This window comes from Papio anubis, chromosome 1, assembly GCF_008728515.1.
Source record: "Papio anubis isolate 15944 chromosome 1, Panubis1.0, whole genome shotgun sequence".
Classification (NCBI taxonomy): domain Eukaryota; kingdom Metazoa; phylum Chordata; class Mammalia; order Primates; family Cercopithecidae; genus Papio; species Papio anubis.
This window is the reverse complement of record NC_044976.1, coordinates 124,293,566-124,305,696: the sequence shown is the minus strand read 5'-3', so window position 1 is coordinate 124,305,696 and position 12,131 is coordinate 124,293,566. Positions and strand designations below refer to the sequence as shown.

Sequence of the window (12,131 nt, the reverse complement as noted above, 5' to 3'; positions counted from 1 at the left end):
AGGATTCACTAATCTCTATTACCTGCTCACACCAATTGCCCCCTGTGCCACTTCAAAAAGAGCATGGGTTCGATGGAGAAGCTTGGAGGGGAGACAAGGATACCTGCCAGGCGTGGGTGTTTGCCTGGCCCAACTCTGCTGAGCTCATTCCTCCCCAGCTTTCCCCTAAGATAAACATTCCAAGGAGGTCTGGATCAAAAATAAACCCTTATCAGATGGAGCCAGTTTTTCTGGGCTATGCGATATTTTGGCAAAGACCTCTTTCCCATTCCTTCATTCCTTGGGCATTAATTTCTTCACTTGCCAACAATACACTTGTCTCTCCCTCTCCTTGCCTCCCCCTCTCTGACTTAAGGTGTTCATGGGCCACACAATCCTTTCATCCCCATTTCCCACACTCACACTCCTAACGGCCATTATCTGGCCTGTACCCCACCCTTCATGGTGGACTCTACCTTTGCTCTGTCAGGATATCCAGAACACTTTCTGCCAACCAGATATTTTTGGCTGTAACGTCTCCACCTTATTTCAAAAGGAGAAAAAAAGAATAGCTCTGATTAGCAACTCAGCCAATCCAATACATCTCTTCACCCATTCTGCTGGTTCACCCTGACTGCCATCCCATCACTGCTGTTCTTAGTGCTGAGATAAACTGCCTTCTGTTCTGTCAGGCTTTAAAGTTTCACCCTTTGCCTCCGGAAAGAAGAAAAGGGAAGGTTCTGAATTTTTCTAGAAACCAGAGCTGCTGCTTTTCCACAGATTGTGAGTTGGAGTGGGAACATTTTGGCCCTTGAAAATGAATGTCCAGGCCGGGCGCGGTGGCTCAAGCCTGTAATCCCAGCACTTTGGGAGGCCGAGACGGGTGGATCACGAGGTCAGGAGATCGAGACTATCCTGGCTAACACGCTGCAACCCCGTCTCTACTAAGAAATACAAAAAACTAGCCGGGCGAGGTGGCGGGCGCCTGTAGTCCCAGCTACTCGGGAGGCTGAGGCCGGAGAATGGCGTGAACCCAGGAGGCGGAGCTTGCAGTGAGCTGAGATCCGGCCACTGCACTCTAGCCTGGGCTACAGAGCCAGACTCCATCTCAAAAAAAAAAAAAAAAAAGAAAATGAATGTCTGACAAGTAGATATAAGAAGCCCACAGTTGGAAAGAAAGGATGATATCTCAGAGAGGGCCTGAGAGGTACAGGTGGCTGACAACAGCTGCAGTCTAGCAACTGGATGTCCTGAGTCCTGCACTCAGGCCCCCAACAGGCCAAGAGTTTCTTATTTCCAGGTAACAGTCTTTCCAGGTAACAGTGCTTGCTATGAAACTTCCTGGGGCAGAATTAACATACAGCAATGCCAGACCAGTCTTGGGATAAGAAGTGGGGGCTGGGAGTGCCAAACAGGGAAGAGGCCAGGAAAGAGGATAAAAATAGCCAAAACTATGCCTTGCCCCAGGTCCCAATTAAAAAATTCAATGTTCACAAAGTCACACATGACATAGATTAAGGTTCATACACATCAAAACAGGAGCATCAGTGTTACATAAAATTTTAAAGAGGAAGCAAGCCCCAATGGGCTAATGGTGAGGTAGTAGCAGGTCACTTTTAAACAAACACATGCAATCTTGGGAGTAGTCGCTTGAATATGCGGTGGCTCAGACAGATGTCACCAACGCCAAGATGAGAATAAAACCTAAATGTCAGGGTCTGTTCTGTGACATAGTTTGTCCTCATTCTGGCCCCAGTAAAGGGCCTAATTATTAGGGAGCAAGCATTCAGATCATAGGGGTGGAGCCAGGGAAGATGTCTAGGTTTCTGAAAGCACAGGGACTTGGGAACAAATTTATTTGCCCTCACTTCTCTCCCTATTTCTTCCTGCTCTGAAATGCTATAAAATCTCAGAGTGAAGACTGGCTAAAATAGGCCAAATAGTCTGTCAAGCCCCGGGTTTAGTAGGAAAGAAAATGAGGCAAGACTTACTGCTTTAAAAGGCCCCCCCATGATTTTTCAGTCAATTTATTTATACAACATATGTGGCCAGAAGATGTCTGTATCAGAAAGAAACAGTCTAAGCAATCCAGAAATTCCATCCCTTTGGCACTTAATCATTCTCCATTGTCTCTATTTAGTCTCTGGGCTCTCCTCCTTTCTTCTTTATGCTCCTGCCATCAAACTCACCTGCAATCTGCTTCATAAACGTCATACAAACACCATCGGCTCCCAGAACCCCACTCTTCACCAGTTCCCGTACCAACCACACCAACTAAAGGAAAGAGGGAAAAACAGATGAAGAGCAGCACCTGTGAGTTTGAGAAGGGAACTAATTCAATTACAACTGAAAGGAGCACATTACAATTTAGACATACAACGATAGGGGTGTGTTAGCCCTGATTCCTCTTTCCCACTCCTGACAGAGAGAAGATCCATCCTCTCTCTTTGAGCTGGATCCTGTCTTTTCTTTCTGGCCTTACCTGAGTACGGCAGGTATCCTGCAGCTTCAGGTACTTCTCCATAAGTATCTGGTTGATTTTATTCAGGACAATATTCATGCCATCACGACTCACCAGAGCCAAGTCCCGGTAACACTGTGAGAAGTAAAGTTTGTGATCAGCCAGCAAGCTGAGGATAAGGTCCTTAACCCCACCCACAGTGGCCCCCTTGCCCTCTAATCCCTTAAACTTAAATAACACCAGTAAGGCACCAAGTAGCAATGAAATACTTTCCATTCTGGACACTTTCTTTCCATAGGGGTCCTGTATTCCCAATCCATCCCTTGTTCTGTCACACAGAGTGGGGAAAAGGTACTGGTTATCCTTTAATGAGGTAGAAAAGCCTGCTGGGCAGCTGGGTGCGGTGGCTCACGCCTGCAGTCCCAGCACTTTGGGAGGCCAAGATGGATGGATCACGAGGTCAGGAGATCGAGACCATCCTGGCTAACACGGTGAAACCCCATCTCTACTAAAAACACAAAAAATTAGCCGGGTGCGGTGGCAGGCGCCTGTAGTCCCAACTACTCGGGAGGCTGAGGCAGGAGAATGGCATGAACCTGGGAGGCGGAGCTTGCAGTGAGCCGAGATCGCGCCACCGCACTCCAGCCTGGGCAACAGAGCGAAACTGTCTTGAAAAAAAAAAAAAAGAAGAGCTTGCTGGGCAAGGCTCCTAGTACTATCCTTGTCCCCCTACTTCCCCTCTTAGGAAGTGTCATACTGTTTGATGCCACAGGCTGAGCAAAACCAGGTGGAGGCCATCTGCTTTTCATCTGCCAGTAAGTAAAAGGTCACTGCAAAATGGGTTTGGCTGAACAAGCCAGAAAGGATCCTAAAGAGGTTTTTAGACCAGTACTGACCCAGCCAGATACAGTAAAGGGAACAGTAAGGGAAGAAGATCCAGGGCAGGGCCCTAGACAGTTAAGGACAGAACCAAAACTGAAATTTTTTTGAATTTTTAGTTTTTTTATACTTGGGGTCTTACTCTGTTGCCTGGGCTGGAGTGCAGTGGCACGATCGTAGCTCATTGCAGCTTCGAACTTCTGAGTAGCTGGTACTACAGGCATGCACCAACACGCCCAGCTAATTTTTAAAACTGTTTTTTTTTTTTTAGAGGCAAGGTCTCACTATGTTCCTAGGCTGAAACTCTTGGCCTCAAGTGATTTTCCCGCCTCGGCCTCCTGAGCAGCTGGAATTACAAGCACGAGTCACCATACCCAGTTGAACTAAATATCTTCATTCTTTTCTCTGTGATGCCCTTTCCTTCTGCCACGTATTGAAAAAGGAGAGGTGCTTCAGCACACCAAATCCTGGGAGAGGTAAGGGAGGGCGTGCTAATTTCTTCTGTGAGATTATTGCTTCCCTTCCCCTTAGTTTTTTTTGTTTTGTTTTTTTTTTTTTCTCCTTCACTCTGTCTCTATTGTGAGACCAGACTCTTGGAGGAATACCTTAGGGGGCCTCAATAGCAACTTCCTTAGCCTGCTGAGTTCTATCCTGTCAGGGTCTCATCAGAAAGAGTAGAAATTAGGCAGGTAGCTTCCCACAACCTCTGAAGACCAGTAGCAAGGATGGCATCAACAATAATAATAATATAGTATAGCAAGGGCTGGATACGGTGGCTCATACCTGTAATCCCAGCACTATTTGGGAGGCCGAGGCGGGTGGATCACCTGAGGTCAGGAGTTCAAGACCACCCTGGCCAACACGGTGAAACTCCATCTCCACTAAAAATACAAAAATTAGCTGGGTGTGGTCACATGTGCCTGTAGTCCCACCTACAACTGAGGCTGAGGCAGGAGAATCACTTGAACCCAGGAGGTGGAGGTTGCAGTGAGCCAAGATCACACCATTGCACTCCAGCCTGGGTGACAAAAGGAGACCGTCTCAAAAAAAAAAAAAAAATAGAGCAAGGATGTTGTTATACTATAGCAGGCAATAATACAGCAAGGATGGCATCAACAATAATAATTTTTTATATATATATATAACTGCATTTGATATACGTAACAACCTTTTTTTTTTTTTTTGAGATGGAGTCTTGCTCGTCACCCAGGCTGGAGTGCAGTGGCGCAATCTTGGCCTCCCAGGTTCATGCCATTCTCCTGTCTTAGCCTCCTGAGTAGCTGGGACTACAGGTGCCCGCGACCACACCCAGCTAATTTTTGTATTTTTAGCAGAGACAGGATTTCACTGTGTTAGTCAGGATGGTCTCGATCTCCTGACCTCATGATCCGCCCGCCTTGGCCTCCCAAAGTGCTGGGATTACAGGCGTGAGCCACCGTGCCTGGCCAACAACCTTTTAAAATAGGTACTACTTATTATAATTATTACTTTTACAGATGAGGAAATAGGCATGGAGAGCTTAAAAGTTATTTGCCCCAGGTAGCCGGGCGCAGTGGCTCATGCCTGTAATCCCCAAGCTTCTTTCTAGAGCTGCCTGCTGGGAGAAATACCTGGACCAAGGGCTGCCTGCGCCTGAGTCCTTGACCCTTTGATGAAGACAGACCTTGACATTAGACCCTTTCCCATTACCTTTATCTACGGACTGCCAGCACCTGCACAGCTTAGGACTCTACCTTAGCCTCCCTCCTTGCCAGTTCCCCAGCCAGGCCTGCTCCCAGCTGTTTAGTTCAGACACCAAATAGAAAATAAACTCAAAGGATATAAACATTCCTAAGAGCTGCCAACAGGGCTGATGCAAATCAAGAAGGTACAAGTGAGACAAAATCCACCCCATGCATCCTCTATTATTTCCCAGTGCTGACCTGCTTTCTCCTTAACTGAATTCTCTTGTTCACCTGTTCAATCCATCCTAATCCCACCCACTAAGTCCCAGAGAGTTGGCCCTAACTCCTTGAACCTGCCTGCCAGTTCCTCAGCTCATGCTTCCCTATAGCAGGACTCTATTTGTTCAAGACTCAGTTTCCACTACTTCACCATATCCACATCCCATCTTGGTCCATAGAGATTCAAGAACAACTAAATCTCAAATCCATCCTGAGGTTTCTGTTCCAAAGGCAGAATTAACCCCAAATATAAATCCTTAGAAAGCAGTCCCGTTGCTTTAAGCTGAAGCCTAAAATGATGCATTACAATCAGTCCTCATCAGTAACTCCCACCTAAAACTTCTGTAGGACAGAAGTATTTTTACAAAATAATCACTCTTTTAGGGAGAAGGATCAAAGCTCTAGGGAGATACGTCACTAATTCTTCCATCATGCTCTGACCTGGCTCAAGGTCTCTGAATGAGTCACTACTTGATAGTTCCTCACCCGCCTACAACTGTGTCCTCCTAATTCTGTCTTTACTGCCTTTGTCTGAAGAGTCCTGACCTGCAGGCTTGGCCCAGAAAGGCTCACAGGTAGGGGATTTACCTGGAAACTTTTAGCATGTGAACATGAATGCTAGTGAAGGTGTCAACCAGCTATGAGACCCAAGGCAAATGCTTCACTTCCCCAGAGGGCCTGGGCCTCCCGCATGGGGCTGTTATAGGGCAAAAAGAAGAGGAGATACTCTAGTCTCTTGCTGTTATAGGGCAAATAGAAGAGGAGATACTCTAGTCTCTTGCATTTACATTGCAAAACCCAGCGGCCTCTTACTGATAGGCCAGGCAAAGAGCTAGAAATACCACACATACTCTGCCCCCTTCACTTAGGTTTACTGATTTACCCAGGTTGGTCCAGATCACCTGAAACAAACAAACAAAACTTTCCAGCCTTGCCTGCACTGAGATGACTAAATGGAATTTGAATGGTATTTATAAAAACTCACATATAGTCAATGATGGGTGCACACAGACACACACACACACACAAAGATTTAAAAACCCACACAAGAGGTAGTTAAACTTTAACTCCAACCCATCCACTCTCATCTTTGCCAACAATTTCTTTAAAATGGATGGGCTGGACTGGATCATATCACTCTTTAACACCACTCAACTGGAAACATTCATTTGTCTTCAAGGATCTTGATGATAAATTCAGTACAAAAATGAAACAGCAATTTAATTCGACAAGGTCCCAGCCCAGAATGGCCTTGGCTCTCCTGGGAAACCAAGGATTTCTGAATACTTGCTGCCTCACTGCCCACCCTCACCCCAGACCCTATTCTAGTTGGCATTAGAAGTACAAACAGATCAGGTTCCCATGCCCATAAATCCTTCCCTTGGCATTAATTCAAGCAGCTATGCCAAGGAACCATGAGCATCCTGCTCTTATCCCCGGAAATGATTTTCCTTTGGTTCCCCTTGAACAAACGACATCATCTCTGACCTCCAAGTTACCTCACAGGTAAACTGGGAGTGGTTAGGAGGAGATAGAGCCACCAACTTCATATGGTTTTGTGAGAGGATCAAATGAGATCTTGTCTGGATAGAGTCTAATAGAATGCTGGGCACTGAGTATGTTTGTTTCCCTCTACATCACCTTTATTCAGAGAAGAACCAATGAAATATTAATTCCCCCATTCCAAGCTCTTCTTAGTGTCATATAGTTAATGCCAGATAACAGACACATACCTTAACTCATTATACCAAGACTCAAAGGACATAGCGTTGCTAGATAGGGGAAATTTGGAGAGGCAAAAGACAGAATTTTGCTACTTTATTTTAAAAACAACAGGCCGGGTGTGGTGGCTCACATCTGTAATCCCAGCACTTTAAGAGGGCGAGGTGGGTGGATCATCTAAAGTCAGGAGTTCGAGATTAGCCTGGCCAACATGGCGAAACCCCGTATCTACTAAAAATACAAAAATTAGCTGGGCATGGTGGCATGCGCCTGTAATCCTAGCTACTCGGGAGGCTGAGGCAGGAGAATCGCTTGAACCTGAGAGGCAGAGGTTGCAGTGGGCCGAGATCAGGCCACTGCACTCCACCCTGAGCAACAGAGCAATACTTCATCTCAAAATAAATAAAAAGAACAGAATTCAAAGAGATCACCCTGCCTAGTCCCTCACCTCAAGGAGGGAACCTACCTGAACCATTCCACATAAAGGGGACTCTTCAGTTTGTGAAGAACCCCAAACTAGTTTTCATATAATATTCCTCAGAAAGTCTGACTCCAGTATATTCCAGTGTTCTCCTAACCACTATATTATTTACTGTATCAATCATGTAACATTAAGCTGTCTCATCTAAATCCTACCTACTAAAAATTTAAGCCTGTTTTCTATTCACCTGCCAATGGCAGAATCTGCAAACTACAGGCCATGCTCTTCTGAATAAGAACTCTCATGGACTTGGTTACAATTGTTCTCTTCTATTCCCTGGATTAAATCCCAACACTTTTAGCCTTGCCTCATAAATTTAAAATTTAAAACTCTATGTGTTTTTCCACCTTCATGACTGCCATTTAGCTTCAGAATCTGGAGAGAGAGAGGGGACTTTAATCAGAGGATGACAAATTCACTGAGTAAAAAGGGACTTATAACTATATTTAGAGAACAAGGTGATCCAGCTCTGGTCAAAGAGTCTCATACTACCCCAGTTAAACTGTAAGTTCCACCATATCCTGGATCATATATGAGGAGGGTTTATGGGTCCAGAGCAGGGTGCCTTACCTTCTGGGCTTGGGCAGGTTCAGTAAGGATGAGAGTAAACAGACCTAGGCAGATTTCTTCATGCTGGGGGAGGCCTTTGCACACCTGGAATATGAGAAAGGAAAACAAACTAGTTGTCACTCAAGGGCAGTAAGTTCTCAAACTCAGTTTCTCCCAGAAAACATGGGACTCCTAAGGAAGATGCAAAGGAGAATAATCAACTTTTAAATCTGATGATTGCCTCCTCTTAAAAGAGATTTTTTAAAAAAGAAGAGAGATAAGGACAACAGGTGTGGTGGTGCACACCTGTGGTCCCAGCTACTCCAGAGGCTGAGGCAGAAGGATTGCTTGAGCCCAGGAGTTCAAGGCTATAGTGCATTATAATCATGCCTGTGAATAATCACTGCATTCCAGCCTGGGCAACATAGCGAGACCACATTGCTATAAAAATAAAAAGCTATACTGAAAGATGCCCAAGTCTCCAAGAGATAGGCTCCCACAGTAAGAGAGAAGAATTGAGAAATTTGATTCAGGGAGCCAAGACTTGATGAACTTCAGTCCCCTACCCCCAACCACTTAGTCTTCCCATCTTTTTGACCATGTTTCAAGACTTTCACAGCAGCAGCAGTGGCTGCAGGGATAGCATTCTACTTACATAGGCATTGAGGGCATCATTGGCTTCTCTCTCGGAGACACCAGCAGTCATCGATGTCACAATGCTCATACACCTTTCCAATCTCTGGGAAGGGGTGAGAAAAAATGAACAGTGTGCCGTAACACCACTTACGAAGTACTTCTGGGCCCCTAAAAGTTTAACAATTCAAACCTGATTATGCCCGTTGATGTAACTGCCAGTTTACTAATAAAGTCACCATGAGGATATAACCAGCAAAATCTAAAATGTGGAAACTGTAACAGGTGACCTCATTTTTTTAACACATAAATCACAAGAAAAAAAGTGAGGGAAACCTATATATTAAGAGACTTAGGCCCAGGGGTGGTGGCTCACGCCTGTAATCCTAGCACTTTAGGAGACTGAGGGGGGCAGATCACCTGAGGTCAGGAGTTCGAGACCAGCCTGGCCAACATGGTGAAACCCTGTCTCTACTGAACAGCAGCAGCAGTGGCTGCAGGGACAGCATTCTACTTACATAGGCATTACATTGTATTACATGAAAATACAAAAATTAGCTGGGCGCAGTGGCACGTGTCTGTAATCCCAGGTACCTGGGAGGCTGAGGCAGGAGAAATGCTGGAACCCGGGAGGCAGAGGCTGCAGTGAGCAGAGATCGTGCCACTGCACTCCAGCCTGGGTGACAGACCGAGACCCTGTCTCAAAAAAATAAAATAGGCCAGGCATGGTGGCTCACACCTGCAATCCCAGCACTTTGGGAGGCCGAGATGTGTGAATCACAAGGTCAGGAGTTCAAGACCAGCCTGACCAACACGGTGAAACTCCGTCTCTACTAAGAATACAAAAAAGTAGCTGGGCACGGTGGCATGCGCCTATAATCCCAGCTACTCAGGAGGAGGAAGCTGAGGCAGGAGAACTGCTTGAACTCGGGAGGCAGAGGTTGCAGTGAGCAGACATCGTGCAACTGCACTCCAGCCTGAGTGACAGAGCAAGAGTCTCAAAAAAATAATAATAATAAATTAAAAAATAAAAATAAAATAAAAGGGACTTAGGTCAGGCCAGATGCAGTGGCTCACACCTGTAATCCCAGCACTTTGGGAGGCTGAGGTGGGCGGATCACCCGAGTTCAGGAGTCTTGTCAAGACCAGCCTGGCCAACATGGTAAAACCCTATCTCTACAAAAAATACAAAAATTAGCTGGGTGCGGTGGTTCACACCTGTAATCCCAGCACTTTGGGAGGCTGAGGGGGCTGGATCACCAGAGGTGGGGAGTTCGAGACCAGCCTGACCAATATGGAGAAACCCCGTCTCTACTGAAAATATAAAAATTAGCTGGGCATATTTATATTTACAGTTATATCCTCATGGTAGCACATGCCTGTAATCCCAGCTACTCGGAAGGCTGAGGCAGGAGAATTGCTTGAACCCGGGAGGCAGAGGTTGAGGTGAGCCGAGATCACATCACTGCACTCCAGCCTGTGCAACAAGAGCAAAACTCCAGCCGGGCGTGGTGGCTCATGCCTGCAATCCCATCACTTTGGGAGGCAGGAGGACTGCTTGAGCCCAGGAGTTCGAGACCAGCCTGGGCAATATAGGGAGACCCCACCTCCATAAATAAGAAAAAAATTAGCTGAGCATGGTTTTGCATGCCTGTGGTCCCAGCTACTCAGGAGGCTGAGATGGGAGGATCGCTTGAGCCCAGGAGGGCAAGGCTGCAGTGAGCTATGATGGTACTGCTGCACTCCAGCCTGGGCAAGAGAACATTATTGTTAATGTTTTTAGTTATGATATAAATACTATGATTATGTTTTTAAAAAGTCCTTTTCTTATAGACTTTATATAAAATGTTTACAGATAAAACTGTGTATCTTAGATTTGCTTCAAAGTAATAGAGGTAGCTGAAAGAAGATAAAAGAAGATTGCTATCTACTGTTAAGTACTGAAGCAGAGTGATGGCTACATGAAGATTTTACTATTCTACTTTTTTATACTTGAAACGTCCCCTCAAAATGTTAAAAACAAACTTAAAAACCAATGAGAGTGTAAGGAAAGAAAAATAGAGCACCAAAGGCCAAACTAAAACCTACCAGGGGCTGGGCACAGTGGCTCATGTCTGTAATCCCAGCACTTTGGGAGGCTGAGGTGGGAGGATCACTTGAGGTCAGGAATTTGAGACCAGCCTGGCCAACATGGCAAAACCCCATCTCTGCTAAAAATACAAAAACTAGCCAGGTGTGGTGGCGCAAGCCTGTAGTCCCAGCTTCTTGGGAGGCTGAGGCAGAAGAATCGCTTGAATCTGGGAGTCGGAAGTTGCAGTAAGCCGAGATTGCACCTCTGCACTCCAGTCTGGGCTACAGAGAGAGACTCTGTCAAAAAAAAAAAAAAAAAAAAAAAAAAACCCAAAAACCTACCAGGGTCTCTAAACAAGGATGGAAATAGCTGCATTAAAGCCTACCCAATAGTCATTCTGGTTTCAACTCCACCATGGCATGGGGTCAACATTCTAAGGGAACCTTAGTCATGGGTCCCTGTTCAGAAGAAGCAGTATTGGTAAGATACTGACAAAATGTATCTCGTAAGTCAATGAACCTCTCCATTATCACCACCTAAACTATTTCCTGAGTCCTTTTAAAACTTTATCTTGAGGATTAACACAAAAACTGTTTAAGGAAAACCAATTTCCAATGATAATTATTCTGGCAAAAGGAGGACAAAGGAAGGCTGGTTTACTTCTATCTGATCTTAGAGGTCATCACCACGTATCTTATTGAGAAGTGGTTCTATTGCATCATTTTGAGGAACTGACAAAGATGGATAATAGGATAGAGGTTTAAGAATGAAAGACGGCCGGGCGCAGTGGCTCATGCCTGTAATCCCAGCACTTTGGGAGGCCGAGGTGGGCGGATCACGAGGTCAGGAGATCAAGACCATCCTGGTGAACACGGTGAAATCCCGTCTCTACTGAAAATACAAAAAAATTAGCAGGGTGTGGTGGCGGGTGCCTGTAGTCCCAGCTACTCAGGAGGCTGAGGCAGGAGAATGGCGTGAACCTGGGAGGCAAAGCTTGCAGTGAGTGGAGATTGTGACACTGCACTCTAGCCTGGGCAACAGAGGGGACTCCGTCTCAAAAAATTAAAAAAAAAAAAGGCCGGGCGCGGTGGCTCAAGCCTGTAATCCCAGCACTTTGGGAGGCCGAGACGGGTGGATCATGAGGTCAGGAGATCGAGACCATCCTGGCTAACCCAGTGAAACCCCATCTCTACTAAAAAATACAAAAAATTAGCCGGGCGAGGTGGCGGGCGCCTGTAGTCCCAGCTACTTGGGAGGCTGAGGCAGGAGAATGGCGTTAACCTGGGAGGCGGAGCTTGCAGTGAGCTGAGATCCGGCCACTGTACTCCAGCCTGGGCGACAGAGCCAGACTCCGTCTCAAAAAAAAAAAAAAAAAAAAAATTAAAAAAAAAAAAAAGAAGAAGAAGAATGAAA

The 12,131-nt window shown here is 45.8% G+C and overlaps 1 protein-coding gene across 2 annotated transcripts in view; it reads right to left on the bottom strand.

The window, feature by feature from the left end:
• The window catches only part of INTS3 (integrator complex subunit 3), a 49,160-nt gene that overhangs the window by 27,311 nt on the left and 9,718 nt on the right, over positions 1–12,131 (bottom strand). For both annotated transcript variants that reach the window (XM_031653019.1, XM_031653020.1), the window contains exons 2-6: positions 8,670–8,753; positions 8,036–8,119; positions 2,462–2,575; positions 2,169–2,253; positions 456–522 (exon numbers count right to left, since the gene is read on the bottom strand). In XM_031653019.1, the coding sequence (XP_031508879.1) occupies positions 456–522; positions 2,169–2,253; positions 2,462–2,575; positions 8,036–8,119; positions 8,670–8,753 (434 nt within the window). The remainder of the gene's footprint in view (positions 1–455; positions 523–2,168; positions 2,254–2,461; positions 2,576–8,035; positions 8,120–8,669; positions 8,754–12,131) is intronic.